The sequence below is a fragment of the Malus sylvestris genome, chromosome 13 (genome assembly GCF_916048215.2).
Source record: "Malus sylvestris chromosome 13, drMalSylv7.2, whole genome shotgun sequence".
Lineage (NCBI taxonomy): Eukaryota > Viridiplantae > Streptophyta > Magnoliopsida > Rosales > Rosaceae > Malus > Malus sylvestris.
In genome coordinates this window covers 21,170,863-21,190,802 of record NC_062272.1, presented here as the reverse complement: position 1 = coordinate 21,190,802, position 19,940 = coordinate 21,170,863, and the positions used below count along the sequence as shown (strand labels likewise).

Sequence of the window (19,940 nt, the reverse complement as noted above, 5' to 3'; positions counted from 1 at the left end):
ATCCTTTTTATTTATGCGAACAGTCACAACAATAGAATCATCAAGAACCCGAGGTTATACCTGCAACGTTTTCCACGTTGCATGCTTTCCTCTCATGGTTTCACCTCGACCAAATTAACCGTTTGGTTGATATCCTTGTGCCTCTTTTGCCCACTCATGCATACCAGAATTTCACCCTTCAATGTTTCACACAGGTTGTCATCGTAGCACTTACTTCTAATATTGCATCACCACCGGATGGGGTGCGTGTTAAGATGTATAATGCGGTCATCGGGTGGTTACGGAGTACCGGTCCCTTGTACTTGGATCATACAAATCAAGACATCGCGGAAATCGTTAACAATTTGGCACTGTTTCTCACTTGTTTTACAAGACATCACGTTGGGTGCTTGGACCATCCCATGTGATTGGTCTTGAATATCTTATAAAGTTCTCATATGTGGATGACACCCAAGTTTTTTAGGTTTGCTTAGACTTTTGGAGTTTCTTTGTTTCAGAAGCAGATATTGTTACACCGAAGCGCCCGGTCAGTTTTCTTGCTGCTGCTACTGTTGTTGATGATGGCCAGACATCCGGCTTAAAACTTTCTCTAGCGTGGGAAATATATCTCGGTATCATGACGAAGTTGAGGTTGGTCATGGTCTGTCGTATGGCTAAGCCAGGTGAAGAGCTTTGCCGTTGTTGAAGATGGTTGGAACCTTGTTGACCATGAGACCTTGGTGGACAATGATGACGTTGTTCAAGATAATAAGGTCATGAGACACTAGAAAATTTGTTAGAGCTAATTGAACAATCAGTTTAGAGGATTTAAAAGGGATCTACTGGTAGTTTACTTGGAGAAGAAGTATGGACGAATTAGGTATTAGCATTGAGCAGTACTGAATACCGCTGTTGCTAGGATTAAACTATCTTATATACTTATACATGTGTGTGTGTGTGTGTGTGTGTATTACCTATTACACAAAGTGATCAACGGTTATTGGATGTAATACCTAAAAGATATATGATGGAGATTAATTAACAAAGGTAATTAAAGAAACCAACTTTGTTTGCATTGCATGGCAATATTGCACTATTGCAGTAGTATTGAGCTTTTATTACATTGACTGCTGTAATGTGAAAGAAAAATGGAAAATAAACTAAAGAATATATCTGTAGAGTTTATTACAACTGATGGCATGAGCCTTCTTTCAAAGACTTCTCAGTCTGACTCTAACAGACAAATTAACTTGAGTGTCCGGAATGATAAAGAATTAAGAGCAAGGAATGCTCCTAATTAACAAAACCCTAACTCCATCGTAGATGCTAAGTAGTTAATAAAACATCTTCACACATCATAACAGGAAGATGTGGCTGCTGCTGTTATATATCTTCTTCATTTCTTTTCATTCATTCCTAGTGTGTTCTTCACGCTGTCCATAGCACCATGTGCCATGTTCATCACTTGCTCTCCAGTCTGTAACATTTGAGAATAGCTCTATCAGAAAGTTTACAAGATTTATATATTGACTAAATCCAAGCATACATGATGATCATTCATTATTGCATACAAAAATATACCGAAAGGAGATCCCACTAGTTTGTATTATAGTCAGCGTACATTTGAAAATTACTCGAAAATATTAGAGGGATAACATATTTTGACCACATTAGCTGATTACTAGGCAATTTACGCGTTTATTGATGACTAGGTACAGTAATTAATCGATGCAACAAGTGGGACTTTACTCGTTAAATGATATGTGATCCCCTAAACTCAGTTAGTTTAGTCCCTAAAGCATCGCTTAAATTTCTCATGCACGTCAAAAGAGTGAAGGAGTTAACGATTAGTAAAAAGAAATATATAGTTACACCTGCTGAAGAAATCCAGCACTTTGGTCCTTTCCATGCTGGGCAGACTCCTTGGCTGATTGAGCTGCATCAGATGTCGCGTTCCTAGCTTGATGCGCTGTTTCCTGTGTGGACTGCATCCACTCTTCTGCCTTAGCCTGCACCACCAACAACAGTAATGTATGGCATTGTTTCACAAATTACAGGGTAAAATGGCGCATGGTCTGGCCATCATCTAATAAATTATATTCTGATGCTCAAAGAGTGTTACTGCACCCGCACACTTGTTTTATTTTCCCACTCACCTTATATTCATTTGTCTCCGAACATTTTCACAAGTAGATGAGCGGGAAAATATGACAAGTGGGCGGAAATAGCAGTGCCGTCAACCGTGCTTGAATCGGAAACATCAATTTCATACCTGGCCCTGGCCTTGGGATTGGCCTGCGTTGAATGGTTGCTGCATGCTAGACATCTCCTCTCAAGAAAATTATAGGACTATTGAGAATACTTGTGTGTGTAACTTGGGTTTTCTTAATGTAAACGTTTATTGATTGATGTTAAAACTGGGATTGTAAAGGTAATATATACTAAATTATGGCTCCAAATAGGAGCGAGTCTTTCTGCAGCGTGTTTTTCTGCTCTTGAAATGGGCATTGGGTGACAATTTGTATGCCACGGGCAAATTTTGACATGGTCCTTTGAAGGGAGAGGATTATGCACCACCACGCACTTGGCTTGGGAACGAGAAAAACTTGAGTGATGACTTTCATATTGTGACGGGTATGTATAATTAAAGAGTAATACTAGGAACACCAAATTTGTAGACCACATGTGTAAATAAAATAACATAGAAGCTGATAACTGGATTATTACTTAAATGTTGATTGACGAGCTTATTTCTTATTGGTGACACATCGTTTGGTTTATAAATTTAGTTTATAAATTTGGTCTAACTAGCATTACTCATAATTAAAATGTAACATGTGCTACAGAATTTGAAGCATACATATAATTTATAACACATGGTTATGCTTTACTGAACAGTGTTTATTGAAGAAGATTAAATTTTAGGAAATTGTTTTGACACTTCAAAAATCTCATTTTGCACTCCAAACTTTCTATAATTAGAAAGAAAATACACTTGTGAGGGGTGTAGAATGAGATTTTTGAAGTACTAATAACAGTTTTCAAATTTTATCCTAAAATTAATTGATAATATGCAAATGGTCCCGAGTTTAAGAATAAGCAAAAATTTGAGTCATTTGAAGGTGACTTGAGTTGTGTGAAATACTTTGAACATCCGTGATTGTAAAATGGACAAAATTATTATGAAATAAAACCTTGTAATTTGGACCATACACCTCATATTATTAGTAGACAAAGTGATATATTTAGTAAGGTGAGGAGGATTCCAGAATTTGAATCATAAATAAAAACATGTTTCTAAAGTTGACATGAACAGTTTGCTGAGCTATGAGAATTCACACTTGTGTCAAAATTTTCATCATTCGATGTAAGATACTTTCCACATGAGTCCCAATTAGTGCTCTCAATAATATGACTTCAAAACTATGATAAATTGGATCGGATTGGACTCGAATTCAAAACTTCCTAATTTTAAGGTGGGTGAGAAATGATAATTTATGTTTGATTAAATGATTAAAGATTACTCGTGAACAAAATTTATCAATTTCAATACTTAAAATGGTAGGATTAGAAATGATGAATATATATATCATGCCTAATCTATTTCTAATCATCTCCAACTGAAAATCATCCACTTCCACTTTCCAAATACCTTGAAATTTAGTAGTTATCCATTCCCATCCAATCCAGGATACCAACTAGGGTTTCTTCACAGACAAGTTAAAGGAAAAACTTAATCGCGTGAGCAACTACAGTAAATTAAAGATAATCAAGTTTGAACAGTTATAATATTTGATGAGGATGCAAGTAATCTGGTAAACAAGAGGCATACGAAAAGCACAGTTCCATAGCCATAGATGGAAGAGTGTAACATCTTATTTGACCAATGGCATTGTACGTTTCAACACTTGTACAGGAAAGAGGAAACCATACATGATTCGTGTAAGATCATGTTGAATCAAGAGGATAGATATACTTCTTTGGGGGTATTGATACAACAATCCCTACATTTACCCCCCAAAATCTTATGGTACACACACGCCACACCCCTACTCATTTTCCATAGCCACAACTTGAATTGATCAGCTACGGAGAAATTAACCAGGGAATGGAGCAGCAACTGTTCTTGCCGTTATGTTTGTACCTTGTAAACCACCGTGCGTTTTAGGACTTATCGCTAGTTTTGACTGCGGTAGAAGCAACAACCTAGCTAATAGCCTTATCCTGAATTTCTTAGTGCATCAGAGCAACAGCAGCCTCCTGCACCAAAGGTGTTGAAACGTGCACGAAATGCTCCGCTTCCCTCTCCACCTCTTCCCTGCACTTGTGGCTACCCTTTTCCTTCATTTTCTTCACAAACGCCACAAAACGCCTCCAGTTGTCGGGCTGGAACAGGTGCGGGTTCATCCTCAAGTATGTGAACGCGCACATCTGGTTGCCTTGGGCGTTGCCCTCAACGTTCAAAGATGATGCTTCCAAGATCTGCTCGTGTGCGTAATCGTCGTACCTTGGCAGAGCATTTTCACCGGCAAGTGGTACGTTTACTTTCTGTGTGGCCATAGCCACTTGCCTAACAAGCTTCTCTGGTAAACATTGAGCTTCCTGTGGCTGCTCGTGGTCGCGCATCTCAACGCAAGTGAAATTGAAGATGGCACCATGGCGTGCTAGCATTTGCGCAATAGGAATGTAACCATCTCTGAATCGTGTGTTGTAGTACCCTGCTGTGAGCTCGGGGGCATGGGACCGGGTCCCGTAGTGCCAGTGGATACCTGCAACCTTTACTGAGATCTTCACACCGGCCTCCTCGAAGATGGACTTAGCTGAGGTAAGAATCCTCTCACCATGGTCCAAGAGCATCTGAGAGTACCAGCCGAGGAAGAATTCACCATAAGTAGTGTTCCAGCCTCCACCTTCTTTTCTGAAAAATGGGGTATCTTCCGGCCAGTTGTTATAGTGACCTGCATCAGTGGGGCCTGTGCTACCCCATTCTGGCTTACCCGCAGCTTCAGCAGCAGCTTTCAAGCTGCTGAGCATATACTGCATCATGTTACATCAAATATTAGTTGCGCTTTACAAAACTAAAAGCTACTGGCAGAGAGCAGAAAGAGATAAAGTAGATACCTTGTCAAAACATTGGAAGGCGCCAATTCCTGGAAATTGCCATGTCCCATTCGATTCTGGATACGAAGGGTAACGCAGCTCACCTGCTGGACCCATTCCGACTTGGATTTCCTGAGGAGAATTTTGAAACAATTTAGCTTAACAAGCAAGGCATGTATCAGCAGGTTCTAACTAAGGATTCAACACTATTGCAGACCCATGTATTTGTCATAAAAAAAATAGAAAAGAAAAAGAGAACACATTCATTATCTATTTGGTTTCACTTAATTTCCTTTTTTGGCATTCCTTTTTAGTTGGATTTATAGCGACTATATGTATCATCCTCGTACACATGAGAGTCAACTTCAAGATTCAAATTGCGGCAAAAATAATAGAGACGCCCAGAGACACATCAAATCTCACACATGGGGTTCATTTTAGTCCGTTACTGTCCTAAACTCTTCATAAGCAAGTAGCGGTCACAATCGCAGCCAACTCAGAAAACAAAATTCAACTATTAAGAGTAAAAGAGCCTCAAGTGTTACCACAATGGTGTCACCAAGAAGGTGCTTGAAGTTGTCTCTGAAGGCACGCATGAAATCCGCGTAGCACTGGACCGGCGTGCGGCCCTTGAGGACCGGGAGGGTATCAGCGCCCAGCGATAAATACTCGCAATTCCTCTTTCCCCACTGATCAGTGTATGCAAGGTCTGGATCTTTATCGACCTCCTCCACAACCCATTTGGGTAAAGGAATGCTGTATACAAGAAAACCAGACTATTCAGCCATGAATTTTCAGAATTCCATGTAACAATGTCATTTCAAGTTCAATGTCAATAAAAATGGAAAACAGGACATAGTTTTCGAGCTAGTCAAATTTCAGGAAGAGTAAAACAATTCTTGTAACGCATCCAATCCAACCAGTGTACAAATAAGTCATTAAAACCACAAAACACGAGCCAGCGGAGTCAGCACATCAAGTATAAATTAAAGCGAACTTTAGCGAAAAACCATATTTTTACACTAAAAAGTCAATCATGTTACTATTCATTTTACCTTTTATTTTGTCCTTATCATTAAAATTCAAAGTTTTCAAGTCCTTTTCATTAATTTTCTTTAAATTAAATTGATTAAAAACTTGGAAAAATAAATTTTACAACTAATTAAATTATGACACTGCACCGAAATTTACTTTCTGTTCACACAAGGGGCGTGCACCAACGCTCCACTATCGCACGTGAAAGTGAAAATAAAAAACCAAGCGAGAAAAACGTGAAAAAATCAAAGATGGAAATGAAGTAAGAGAGACAAGGAGACTCACGTGACGGAGTCACCGACGTTCCCGCCACATTGATGAAACGACATCACAGCCTGTACTTTGAGACCGTGCTTCCTCGCCATCTCGAGAAGCTCAGCGTACCCGCCCCAATTGTACGCGCCGGGCGCGTCCCTCTCCACCAACCCCCACCATACGTCCATCATCACACCCTCCACCCCAGCGCTCTTAAGCGCCTGCAGACTCGCGTTCATCGCCTTCTTCCGATTCACCGAGTTGTGCATCGTCACGCTGTCCAACGGCATCATCACGTAAACCGGCACTCCCGTCCCCTTATCGTGCGCACCCCTCACCTGGTGCTCCAGAACCGGCGATTCCGCCTCCGTCGCGAACGCCCTGCACGCCATGGACAGATCCGGCCGGCTCGACCCGAGAACCGGCGATCTGCACGGACTCAACGGCGGCGACAGCCCGTCAACCCTTTCCGGCTTCTGAATTTTGCAAGTCAGACCCGCCGCCGGAGACTTCCACATTGGCGACGCGCTGACCGATTCCACGGATGATGAGCTGGCGTCGGTCGTCCTAATCGGAGTCCCGGAGAGCGCGCTGATCTGGTGCGTCATGCTCAACGCCATTTTCTTTGTAGCCAAACAGAAATTAAGCCCAAAGGTGAGAAAAAAATAAAATTGAATTCAAAAGTTCAAATTTTTTACAAAAAGTTTATGAATTTTTCGCCTCTGCCTTTTCCTTTTGGAGATTCAGTTTCTCTTTCCAGTCGGTGAGCTTTTCTGAATTTTGAATATTCGGATCGTTGTTTTTGGGATTTGAAAATTTTGTGTGGGAAAAAGGAGGCCCGTGAAGCTCCTGCATTTATAGAACGAAAGAGCTTGCTTCGTAACTCCCTCTGGATAAGATTAAATAATCTTTTTGGGGCCGATACTTCCACGACACGTGTCCCCATCTCCAAGTGGCAGCGGCCGAGCATGCTACGGCTACGATCGCTCGATGGACGCACGTGTTAGCGTGGAAGGTTCCAGGGTTCCCGGGAACTCGCTGACACGTGGCGGGGAGCGAGCTGGGGAGGCTCCTGTGCTTTAGGCTTACGACATGTAGTTGGGGGACGGAGCTGGCTTGCCCCTTTCGGTTGTCGTTTTGTGTTCTGAGGCTGGTTTGACGTCCACGGTAGACGTGGCCCAGTCGAGACGTGGCCAAGGATGAGTGGCGGTGAGAGTGAGTGACGCGTCGAGGTTTTGGTGAGGGTGAGATTAGCAGGTTGATTGGGTGGGTGGGGCCACCACTGTATTAAGAACCTAACATTTGGTGTCCACATATAAGTTGATGTTTGCTACAATTAACTTACAGCTATAGTTTTTATCAAAAAAAAAAAAACAAAAAAAAAACAAAAAGAAACCTTATTGCTCTAGTTTATACTTTCAAGGGCCGTTTGTTTGACTTTACTAAGAGAGTGTATTCAATTGAGATTTTGAGGAATTTTAATTCTTTTAATGAATCTAGACGTATTCAATCAGGATTTTAAGTGATTCTCTGAAATTCAATTAGGATTTTAAGATAATTTATTAAAATCCTTAGAAATCCGAGTGTATTCAATTAGAATTTTAAAGAAATTTATAACATTTCAGGTGTATTCAATTAGAATTAGAATTTAAAGAATTTGAAAAAATTGACGAATTAGAGGGAATTGGAGAGATTTTGTAGTGTATTTTAAGTATCCACAAATCTCACCTCTCCCTATGAGATTTATGAGATTTCGAGGGAATTGAATTAAAATTTTACATGAAATCTCTACAAATCAATAAAACTCCATAAAAATCCATGAATTTATAAATCCATTAAAATCTCTCAAATTCCCAATTGAATAAACCCTCACATACTAGGCTAGATTACATCTTGGCTTAGTCCCGTGTTTATTTCATGCCGTGATTGCTAAGGGATCAAATTGGACACGGCCCAGTCGAGTCTCGAGTCCTAGTTGAATTGAAATTATTAAGGATGAGGACAGGCTTGATAAGATTCAACTTAAATGAACCAAAAGTGGTGGTTGATCAGACAAGAATGAATGAAGTGTATGAAAAAAACACTAGGTTCATAGTCCGAGTTCAAGGCACAGAAAGAGTTTCGATTAAAGAGAGGATTGAAGAGATAATTCAAAAAATATCCAGGTGGGTGCCAAGAAGGCATAGTCCTATTAGGAGCCGGATTTTCTAAATTAAGAATAGAGCTTGGTTTTAGCTCGAATTTCTCAACCAAACTTCACAAAAACACCTAAACTACTTACCCAAACACAGTTTAGGACAGTGTGGGTTGAAATCCGCCTCGAACTTGATAGAAACTAGCCATAGTTCCCCGCCGGATTCTAGAAAAATACACAGGCGATGAATAGACTCTAAAACCTTGATTGTCAGCTCAATTTCAACATGCACATATTGAAAATGATACCTTGAATCAATTTAGAACTAACTTGAGCTCAATCGACAGCTAGTTCGTCGATTTTCACCACGAAGTTCGTCGAAAAACGTTAGTGGTTTCCAAGTCTCTTGTTCTCCGCTCTCCCATCACCAGATCGCACATGTAAGACCTCCAATGTGGTCCTTAGGACACTCTGATTCTTAAATTGCCGGTTTTGAAGTTGGAATTTGGGTGAGATTGATAACGGTGTGGGTGGTTGCCTTCGGTGAGGGAGACATTAGAGAGAGTTGCAGAGAGAGCTGGGGAGAGAATGAGGGAGAAGAAGAGAGATGGCAGACCGAGTTGGGTCTTCAACCACTCAAATTTTCCCATGATAAAATTACAATTTTGGTCCTCACATACTAAAAATCCTAACTTATTTGCCATAAGTTCATTGTCGAATCCATCTTCGCTCATGCAATTGTGATAATGAATACTAATTCAACATAATGAGAAAACACAAGAATTGCACACCAAACTCAGTGATCCAAATTATTCAATATAAACCTCGCCAGGGGCATTTTCGTCATTTTCACACTTTTCGGGAATAAAATAAATTTATTTAAGGTACGAGTCATAACAATCTAACCCCGTAAGAAAATTTCGTCCTGGAATTTCTACAACTCAACTAGTAAAAAAGATATGGATATTGAGCTCTCATGTTTTCTTCCCTCTCCCAAGTAGCTTCTTCTATCTTGTGGTTTCTCCACATAACTTTTACCAGAATTACCTTGTTTCAAAGAGTTTTATCTCTCCAATAAAGAATAACAACTAGTTCTTCTTCATGACTCAAATCTTTCTATAATTCCAGTGGTGTTGGTTCCAAAACATGTGAACCATTTGGCAAATAACCACAGAGCATCGACACGTGAAAAACATAATAAGCACAATGATGGATCTGGAAAGTTGGTACCCAATGATGTTTTAATGATGGATCTGGTGCAAATGATGCACATGATGGATTGCTTAACCTGTTTTATGATGGAGAAAGAGTGAAACAAGTTGATAATGTTGATGACTGCCAAATTGTGAACATTAAGAAAAAATGAAGATAAGTTTGAAAAAAGCAAGAACGATCATCCGTTTTGCAATGCTTAAAACTTATTTGGAAGGTAGTGATTGGTTTATGAACATCCACGTTTTAGTATTGACGAGTCTCATTTGAGAAGTTATAAACTTGATATAAGAGAGATGAAGAAAAACGTGAGAAACATGATTAATGTTGGATTTGAGTTAGCAAATTTCTCATGGAAGGCTTATGGGACACTTCTTGAATTCTTTGTGAGAAAAAGTCACATTGTTGTATGACTTGATAATAATCAAATTTAGTAATAAATGAAAGTAAGATTTGGTGTTGTAGGTTTTGGTTTTGGTAATAGGATTTTAGCAGTAGGATTTGAAAGAATAACCTAGAATAGATGTGGTTAAACACATTAATTATTTTCAATTATTTATCAGACGTCAACATCATATGTTCTGCCCTTTCATTTATCATTTCACATGTTCATATAAACTTTAACTCCTAATGATGTCTTCTTCTTCAAGCCTTTTTTCTCTTTTGTTCCTTCATATTCTCCAAGTTCTTTCGTTTTCCTCGCACCACATTTTCTTCCTCGTTAATCCTCTCTCAATCATTCAGATCCAAACACCCTCAATTTACTCATTTTAAAAACCGCCGTCTCAACCGACTCAGTCTTTGATGATCTTAAACTTAAAAGTTCATAAGAACCCATCGATTCATGGTTTATTGTGTGTTGAATGTGTAGCAAGGAACAATTTGTTGAGCATTTAAAGTTAGAGGCAGTAAAGAGTGCATCAATTGAAACACTTGTTGTGTGTCCAACTTTATTTGTAAACTGATATGATGGTAAGTTTCCGTTTACAACTTACATATGCTACATGGAAAGTCAAGTGTAAGTGAATATGTTTTCTATATCTTTACTAATTAATAAAACCCTCTTACATATGATGTGCATGCATATGTGTGTGCTGGCATGTTTGTATGTGTGTTGTGTGGGTTTGGGCTCAAGCCCAAACCACCCCTTTGTTCCTAAACTATCCAAACCCAAAACCCAATAGGTCATAACCCTATTTAACCTAAACCTAATCCCTAATTTGGATCCAAACCCAAGACCCGTTTCCATTTCTTGAAATTCTATAGTTGGGTAGTTTGATAAATTGTACATTTTTGTGTTTAGGTGAAGTTGCTAGTGGGAATTTCCTTAATCTTTTTTCCGCACAACTCTGCTGCTACGGAATATCTGTAAGTGGACCCCTTCTAAAATTACATGATTTCATAGTTTAATTGCATAAATTAATAGCATCCCTTACGAGTTTATGAACTGATTTTATGTTAAGCATGTTTATGGAATATGTTGTTTATCGTCTCATTTTTTGTGAGGAATTAATTATTAGCCTATATTGAGCTATAGTTTGATATATCGTATTTTCTATAAAAACCATGAACTGGTAGACTATCTGATGGATGACGATAGGATGCTAGAACATGTTTTAGAAACCCCTTTTTATAGTATAGACGATGGATGACTTTATACTATGAAGTGGTTATTTATGAGAGGCGTAACTATTTGTGCGTACCTAGTGGACACTATGCCGTCTGGGGCGAGGATCTAGTGTTGGCAGTTAGGTCGAGAGAAATAATCCCTAACTACAGGCTGAGGGACAAAGAGCAGGCATTGGGCCGGGAGCTGGTAATCTCTGGCTACGGGCGCATAGACCATGGTGCTGGCATAGGGCCGGGAGTTATATTTATTCAGTGATCTTACTAGCAGCGTACCACGCTTGCGAGACGATATGTGAGACGATTGATATTTTGATTTCCGCGATATGTCTTTTGAGATGTTTTTGGCATACTAGGATTTTCAATAAACCTATCACTTATTATGCTAGTAGTTTTCTTTATATAAACTGTGGGGGTTAGTATCTTGATAACTGTTTTATTATTATTGTATATATGAACTTGGTTCACTCACCTTTGTTTTGCGCCCTCATTCAGGTTTTAGAAACGAGGACTACGACACTACGTATGAGGCACTCCCCTACCAATAGCAGTCTATCACTCACTTGTGTGATATCTTGTAATGATCTTTCCTTTTGTGATCTTGAATTAGAACGTATTCTGTGCACTCTAGACATTTCCTTAAACTTTGTCTATTACTTTTAGATCCTAATGATTATTCACGTAGATTTCCTCCTAATCATTACTCTTGTATTCAATAAATGGCTTTTGTCACCCTTGGGTGTCGGTCAGCACGTGCCTATCCGAGCATTCAGGAAATATCGGGGTCGGGACGTGTCAATCTTTGAATGCAAGCATGAAGAAGAATGTAAAGAAGATTTCAATTGTGATTGTCTAATAGGTCACATAAGACACGGTTCTCGAAAGTTGGTAAATGGTGTTTTTAATGATGGATCTGGTGCAAAAGATGCACACGATGAATTATTTAACGTGTTTTATGATGAATGGAGAGGTAAACAAGTTGATAATGCCGATTAATATCAAATTGTGAACGTTAAAAAAAATTGAGGATAAGTTTGACACAAGCAAGAAGAACCACCCGTTTAGAATGCTTAAAGCTTGTTTGGAGGATAGTAATTGTGGCATGTCGCTAAAAGGTAACTAAGATATGACAAAATTGTATTTATTTATTTTTAGTGTGTAAGGAGAGGGACATCATGTGACTTTGCTTAAAGGAAACTTTTTTCTACACCGCTTACCTTCAGACAAGCAAAAAAGGTCAATGTATTTTTTTAGGAGAAATTAGGTTCACATCCTTCTTTTTGCTATTCCATTGATTAAAATCCTATTTATTTTCAATTTTTTTTATCAAGGTCCTTGGGTATTAATAACATTATTAATTATTTGAATAATAAAATATTTTTATTTTTAAATATATTTCTTTAGTGTTAAAAATGTTACAATTAGTATATTTATATTTATAACTAAATTTTTATCATATATTTTTATTTTTAGTTTGTACCAATTTTTTTTTTTCATTTTTAATTTGTACCCATATATTAGTTTCTTTTTGTGCCCATATTTTTTAAAAGTTTTATTTGTGTTTTGTACCCATGTGTATTGTCACATCCCAGCCCGGGCCCCCACCACATCCTGGGCTCGACTCCACCGTAACACGATATTGTCCGTTTTGGGCCCCAACCATGCCATCACGGTTTTGTTTCTGGGAACTTACATGAGAACTTCCCAGTGGGTCACCCATCATAGGATTGCTCTCGCGCAGACTCGCTTAACTTTGGAGTTCCGACGGAACCCAAAGCCAGTGAGCTCCCAAAAGGCCTCATGCTAGGTAGAGATGGGAATATACATATAAGATTTACAGGATCCACTCCCCTAGGTGATGTGGGATGGTACAATCCACCCCCCCTTAGGGGCCCGATGTCCTCGTCGGCACACTTCTGGCCAAAGATTGACTCTAATACCAAATTGTCACATCCCGGGCTCGACTCCACCGTAACACGATATTGTCCTCTTTGGGCCCCGACCATGCCCTCATAGTTTTGTTTCTAGGAACTCACACGAGAACTTCCCAATGAGTCACCCATCATGGGATTGCTCTCGCGCGAACTAGCTTAACTTCGGAGTTCCGACGGAACCCGAAGCCAGTGAGCTCCCAAAATGCCTCATGCTAGGTAGAGATGGGAATATACATATAAGGCTTACAAGATCCACTCCCCTGGGCAATGTGGGGTGTTACATGTATACCGTCACGTGACATTGTATATTTAATCAATGATAGAAAAATTACATATGGTATATTTATGTTTTATGCCTAAACTTTGTATCATATATTTATATTTTTAGTTTGTACCCACTTTTAATTTGCAACATTTTTTTAAATTTGTAGTATTTTCTTCGTCGATATGCATCCGGTATGCCATGGTAGACTCAAAGAGGTTAAGGTGTTCAATCGGATCCTCCTTCCCGATATATAGTTGTAAGCCAAGCTTCTGCTTGGTCTTTGCTTGGAGGGGGTGTCAAGGATCCTCCTTGTAAGAAGGCCAGGCTTGGGCTGGTTTTAGTCAGGTATCTCGGCTTGACGTTCGGCTTTCAACTTGTTTACTTCCTCGAGGAGTTGTAGGACAAGAGGGTCCTGAATGAAGTCATGTACCGCAAAGTTTGATCGAGGGCATGTGGTTTTTCCTTGGACTTACCGTATTGGCTTCTAGGGCGTGCTTGTCGGAACACCTTTGAGTCCTCTATCCCCTCATGTTCATCTGGGACCTATCGTTCATTCCCTAGATTGGTAGCTGGCCTAGGCCGTGGTAGGGGACTGAGTCTTTTAGAAACCTTTGGGTCATTAATCTTTGAGCTTATGTGGATGGGGTTCTCTCGACGTTGCCCCAAGAAGTCCCAACAGTGGTGATAAACAGTTTTTGATCCTTCCACTCCCTTTACAAGGAGGTGCCTTCATCCACTTCTCTTGCTTCGAGTCGAAGCAGCTAGGTTGAGAGAGGTCTTATGTTGATCACCACATTGATAAGTAGCTCGCTCCTCATCAGGAATATCCATGTTGAAGACCGGTGACCCTCCGTGTTGGGGAGCACCCAGATGACAGTTCACTTCCACAGGGGCGATGAGCTCGTGTGTTTGAGTATGCCTAGCCTCGTGGAACATCTCAAAGAGCTTCTCATACTGTTTCTGAAGGACTTCGTTCTTCATTGCTATCTTATTGTTCTGAGCCTCTAGCTCTTCGACTTTAGCTTGAAGAGAACATTTCTTTTGTTCATTCTTTCGCTGCCTCGCACTAGGCGCGATGAGGGGTGTTGTTCTGTGTATTGTGGCTTCCTTCGCTCCCCATGTTGGAGAAGGATGCATGGCCAAAAGATAGCGTACGAATGGTGGAAACTAGCTTGACAAAGATGAAGAGAGTAGGAATAAGTATGTTTCCCACCAACGGCGCCAAATGTTGATGCACAAAATCAGCAAGGACTTTGGTACAACAGAAAGTGTCAAGTTTATGACCTTCGCTCGATTACTCTGGTCACTAATGATGATAAGTATGTAAAGAGATAGAGACAAGGAAGCAAACACAAATACATAGGTTCAAGCTCTCCTTTAGAGGAGTTCTAGTGAATAGTTTAGTACAAATGACATTAGGAATTATTGTAGGAGAATGATCTCTTTTTATACAAGAGAGTTTCTAGCTTTATTCTGACATTGACATGTGTCGTGCTGTGATTGGCCTCTGATGTTGACATGTGTCACGTTGTGATTGGCCTCCTAATGCAAAAATTAACTTAACACACAAATTAAACCATCTTTTGACAATTGTAGTATATGTATAAGTAGGGATCGTTCTAGGCCGAGGATTATGAGGGATTGCTAATTGATTCTAAACTGACTCAAAGACACAAAACAAACTTAAAAACGATAGGATAGATCAAAAAACTCAAAACTAGTTCATAAGACTCAAAATAAGCTAAAAACACTCAAAACTGCCAAAAAACACCAACTAGGCAGTTTCTGACACTAAACACAAATTTGGATGAAAATAAGGTTTGGGCTTGACTTAAAACACTTAAAAACACAAACAAAACAAGTTTAAAACAATTTGAAACAAGAAAGTAAAGGGGGGGGGTTTGTTTTGGACGAATTTAAAATAACAAAACAAATTGTAACTTAAAAACAGGTTTGAAGACAATTTTAGGAAATTAGATGGGCTAGCTAAAGGCTTTTCCTCCACACATGAGATGTATGCAAACAACTAGATTTCCAGTTACTACTTCATTGAATTATGAACGACAATGCCCCAAATTAACCGTGACATCACTAGTTAACCCTCAGATTTTTCTTGGATTGGATGACATCATTCGACAACCTAAAGTATTCTTCAAAAGTTCCCTACATGACATCATAATAGAGATACAATCAAAGATCATTACGTTCAATGAAAATCATAAGCATTGACAAAGCACTTATAACTATGACATCATATCACTTATGCTAGGAATTAAACTTAATGCGATCGTGACCAACGACCTTCACTACATATGAATATAAGTTTGTAACGATTATGTGAAACTTCCTTATACTCTAGCATCAGATTTATGCATGCCAATTAAGTGTCGACCCTTAATCAACAAATACAAATAAGTTATCAATCAAACTGTTAAGCCAATTGCATTCACGATTCAAGAATTCATAACTGGAATTTATCAACTCATATTACACACATAATCATGGCTTTGAAATCACCCCTAGCCAAGAGGGGTTTAGCCACTCATGTTCACAGCAAAACGAAAGAAAAAGAATTTAAACATTGTAAATATAGAACGAATTACACCTAGAATGCTTCAACAATCAAGCTTAAACATCCAAGAGTGCTCCCTTCTTTCTTTACTCACGGCACAAGGTTTGGTGTAAGGTTTGGGTGGTGATTTGTATGGAAGAATGGGTAAGAAGATGAATGGATGTGTAAGGATGAAGGTTGGCTGCGGCAAGGAGTGTTTGGATGTGTTTTTGGATGTATTGAATGGTGGTGGAGGATGGATCAAAATCTGCCCTTATGGCTGTTACACACACTTCCTTTTATAGAATGAGTGCACAACTAGGGAAAGAAAAAGGGAATGGTATGGTGCATCAATGATTCAATGAAGGGGACATGAATGAGTGCAAGGTATGGAATGTGAAAGGTGAGGGATGGTACAACAATGATACAAAGAAGGGGACAAGGAATATTATGCACAGCTAGGGAAGGAAAGTGAGTGGAATGGTGCAGAAATGAATGCAAGCAGGGAACATGGATGAGTGTGCACGGCATGGGAAAGGAAAGGTGAGGGATGGTGCAGTAATGATTCAATGGAGTGGACAAGAATGAGTGCATGACATGGAATGGAAAATGAGTGCAATGGTGCATGAAATCTGGATCAATGGAGGGGACAATGATGATGGCACGACATGGAAGGGAAAGGTGGGGGATGGTGCAACAATAAGTGCATGGAGTGGACAAGAATATTATGCACATGGTAGAGAAAGGAAAATGAGGTGAAATGGTGCAGAAAATAGGAAATGGATTGGCTCCCTTGCACGGCAAGGAAGAAAGAAAGGGAAATGAGAGGTGCGGCTCCCCCTTGGACTAAGATTAAAGTGTCCCAAATTGACTAGGAACCATAATTATGGCTAAAACCTTTGTAGATTAGGATTAGGAAACTTTGATTTGGTCAATCCTTCTTCTTATTGGATACCTTTTCCTTCCTTGACTTGAATTAATTTTTCTTCCTCTCTTTAGTTGATTCCTAGCATGCTTTGGTCTTCAATTTCGTTCATCCCTCTTGCTCCATCCATGTGGTATTCATTCCAAGCCCAAAACTGCTCCAAAATGCACCTTATTGCTTTATAAGGCCTATGGACCTACAAACACACGAAAATAGCTTAAAATACATAATTAACTAAGAAATAACAACATAAATGCACAAGAACAAGCTAATTATGTCGCATAAATATGCTCCTATCACCTTCTGGTATGAGGGAAATTCTTGTGGGTCATTGACGGTATAATACTGATCAGTGCTTAGTAGTTTCGGGATTGATCAAGTATGGTACAAACAATGTTCATTTGTTGATCTCATCAAACTCAATTATCTCCATCTTGTGTTTTTAGCATGTGAATGTTGACATTGAACTTGTTTTCGGATAATTAAGGAATTGGGGGTGAGGTCGTCGGATAAAAGAGGAATGGTGGTAAGAGATAGTGATTAGGATGAGAAATGCACGTAGACAATAAAGAGAAGAAGAAAATGGATGTCTAGTTTTGAAAATGGCAAGTGAATTTTACTTGACACATGTAATAATCTTATTAGGTCACATAAGCAATTGGTACATGTTAATTATTATCCAAAGTTTTTGGTTTCTCGTGTGGGAGACAAAGTGTGAACTAAAGACACGTATCAATCATTTTAATGTATCGAGTATTTTGAATAAACAAATCATAGTCATCGGTTATTAGTTTTAGCGTAACGTCTGACATATGAACAACGTCAATACTTTTAGGTCTCAGCCGAACAATAAACTTCACATGGTATATAAAGTTTCTCCAACTCAAAACAAGTGCAATTGAGGCCAGATAAGAGCAACTCCAGTGTAGGAGCCCTCATCCCAGGCTATTCACTATTTAATCCATCCAGTGAACAGTAACTGCCCTTAATGAACAGTAATTGTCGTGGCAATTGCCTTTTGCATCTCCACCTTTGCACTGAATAGTCCTGGCAATTGGTAATAAAATATTATTATTTATTTATTTATAAAATAATACATAATAATTTTATTTGTAATTTTGGATAAGATTTTTAATCGTTCTCATTGCGCCACGTGTCATTATCCGAAAAGCCAATAGCAATAAAATATTTGTATTTTTTTATTTATAAAATAATTCAAAATAATTTTATTTGTAATTTCGGATAAGATTTTTAATCGTTGTCGTTGCGCCACGTGTCATTATCCGCAAAAACAATTATTGGTGATGGATTTCCGATAAGATTTTTAATTGTTGTCGTTGCGCTACGTGTCATTATCTGAAAAGACAATTATTGGTGATGGATTTCCAGTAAGATTTTTAACCAATCACATCGTGCAACGTGTCATAATCCGAGTACAATCTTTTAGGCTAGATTTCCACCAGAGTTTTAACGAATGACAGCATGCCACGTGGCATTATCTACAACCTAATCCTTTCTGAATCCTCCATATAATCCACCATCCATTCTCAGAAATCTCACACCAATTTTCTCAAGATCTCTATCATTATTCATAGTTTATGCTTCCTTTTTCACCAAAATCCCTATCATTATTCATAGTTTCTGCTTCATTCTTCACCAAAATCTCTATCATTATTCATAGTTTTTGCTTCCTTCTTACAATGTCTTTTTCTTCTTCTTCAAAGATGATGTGGGAAATCGATCAAGAAGAGGAAGAATTGTTTAACCAATCAGAAGGAATGTTCAATGCTGGTGATTGGGCCAAAAATGAGATGGAAGAGGATAACGAGCGTAGACGAAGAGATGACGAATCAAGAATGGCAGGAGTCTCAAACTCCCGTCGAGTCATCCAAGTTGTGACTCAGATCTGCAGGCCCAACCGTGTTGTAAACATTGATAGAAACAGGCAACGACGAGGTGAAGAGCTCTTGGATGATTATTTTGTCCGTAACAGTGCATTCCCTGATACGTACTTTCGACGTCGTTTTGGAATGGAATGACATTTGTTCAACAAAATCATGGGCGCTATTTGCAACCATGATTCTTACTTTATGCAAAAGCCTAATGCTTTTGGTGCTATGGGTCTCCTGCTTGAGCAAAAAATTACTGCTGCCTTGAGGATGCTTGCATATGGAGCAGCTGCAGACTAAGTGGACGAGATAACGATGATGGGAAAATCAACCATTCTTGAGTCCCTAATGAGGTTTTGCTCGGCAATCGAATCTGTCTACACCGCAGAGTACCTTCGGAGACCTACTCATATGGACTTGGAAACGCTTCTAAAGAAGGGCGAGATGCGAAGTTTTCCAGGGATGATTGGAAGCATTGATTGTATGCACTGGACTTGGAAAAACTGTCCAAGTGCATGGCAGGGCGCCTATGGAGACAAAAAAAGGATTAAAAAGTATCATTTTGGAGGCGATGACATCTTTTGATACATGGATTTGGCACGCCTTTTTCGGGGTTCCGGGAGCTCAAAATGATCTCAATGTCCTTGCCCAATCTCCAGTGTTCAACGAAGTCCTGCAAGGAAATGCACCAAAAGTCACATACTAGGTCAACGGACGTAAGTACGATGGGCCATACTACCTAGTAGACGGCATTTACCCAAGGTGGGAATCGTTTGTCAAAACAGTGCCATGTCCACGAAGTGCAAAGGAAAAATACTTTGCAAGCTGTCTGGAAGGATGCATGAAAGATGTGGAGCGTTGTTTTGGTATACTCCAAGCTCGCTAGGCTATTGTTAGAGGTGCTGCCAGAATGTTTGATGTAGAGTCGCTTCGATCCATCATAATGACATGCATCAATCTTCACAACATGATTGTGGAAGATGAGTACGATTATGATGTCGTTGATGAATATGAGCTAGAAACGATGAACAATTC

At 39.3% G+C, this 19,940-nt stretch overlaps 2 protein-coding genes across 2 annotated transcripts; both read right to left on the bottom strand.

Annotated features, from left to right (window-relative positions):
* Positions 1 to 1,030: 1,030 nt before the first annotated feature.
* Positions 1,031 to 2,405, bottom strand: LOC126596416 (late embryogenesis abundant protein 1-like). Its single transcript, XM_050262997.1, has 3 exons — positions 2,252 to 2,405; positions 1,854 to 1,988; positions 1,031 to 1,456 (listed from the first exon to the last, which is right to left on the bottom strand). The coding sequence occupies exons 1-3, from the start codon at positions 2,303 to 2,305 to the stop codon at positions 1,376 to 1,378; spliced, it is 270 nt and encodes an 89-aa protein (XP_050118954.1). The 5' UTR covers positions 2,306 to 2,405; the 3' UTR covers positions 1,031 to 1,375.
* Positions 2,406 to 3,808: 1,403 nt separating this feature from the next.
* LOC126596415 (beta-amylase 1, chloroplastic-like) lies at positions 3,809 to 7,243 on the bottom strand. Its single transcript, XM_050262996.1, has 4 exons — positions 6,400 to 7,243; positions 5,625 to 5,835; positions 5,101 to 5,211; positions 3,809 to 5,016 (listed from the first exon to the last, which is right to left on the bottom strand). Exons 1-4 carry the CDS (start codon positions 6,987 to 6,989, stop codon positions 4,213 to 4,215), a joined length of 1,716 nt encoding a protein of 571 aa, XP_050118953.1. The 5' UTR covers positions 6,990 to 7,243; the 3' UTR covers positions 3,809 to 4,212.
* Positions 7,244 to 19,940: the final 12,697 nt, after the last annotated feature.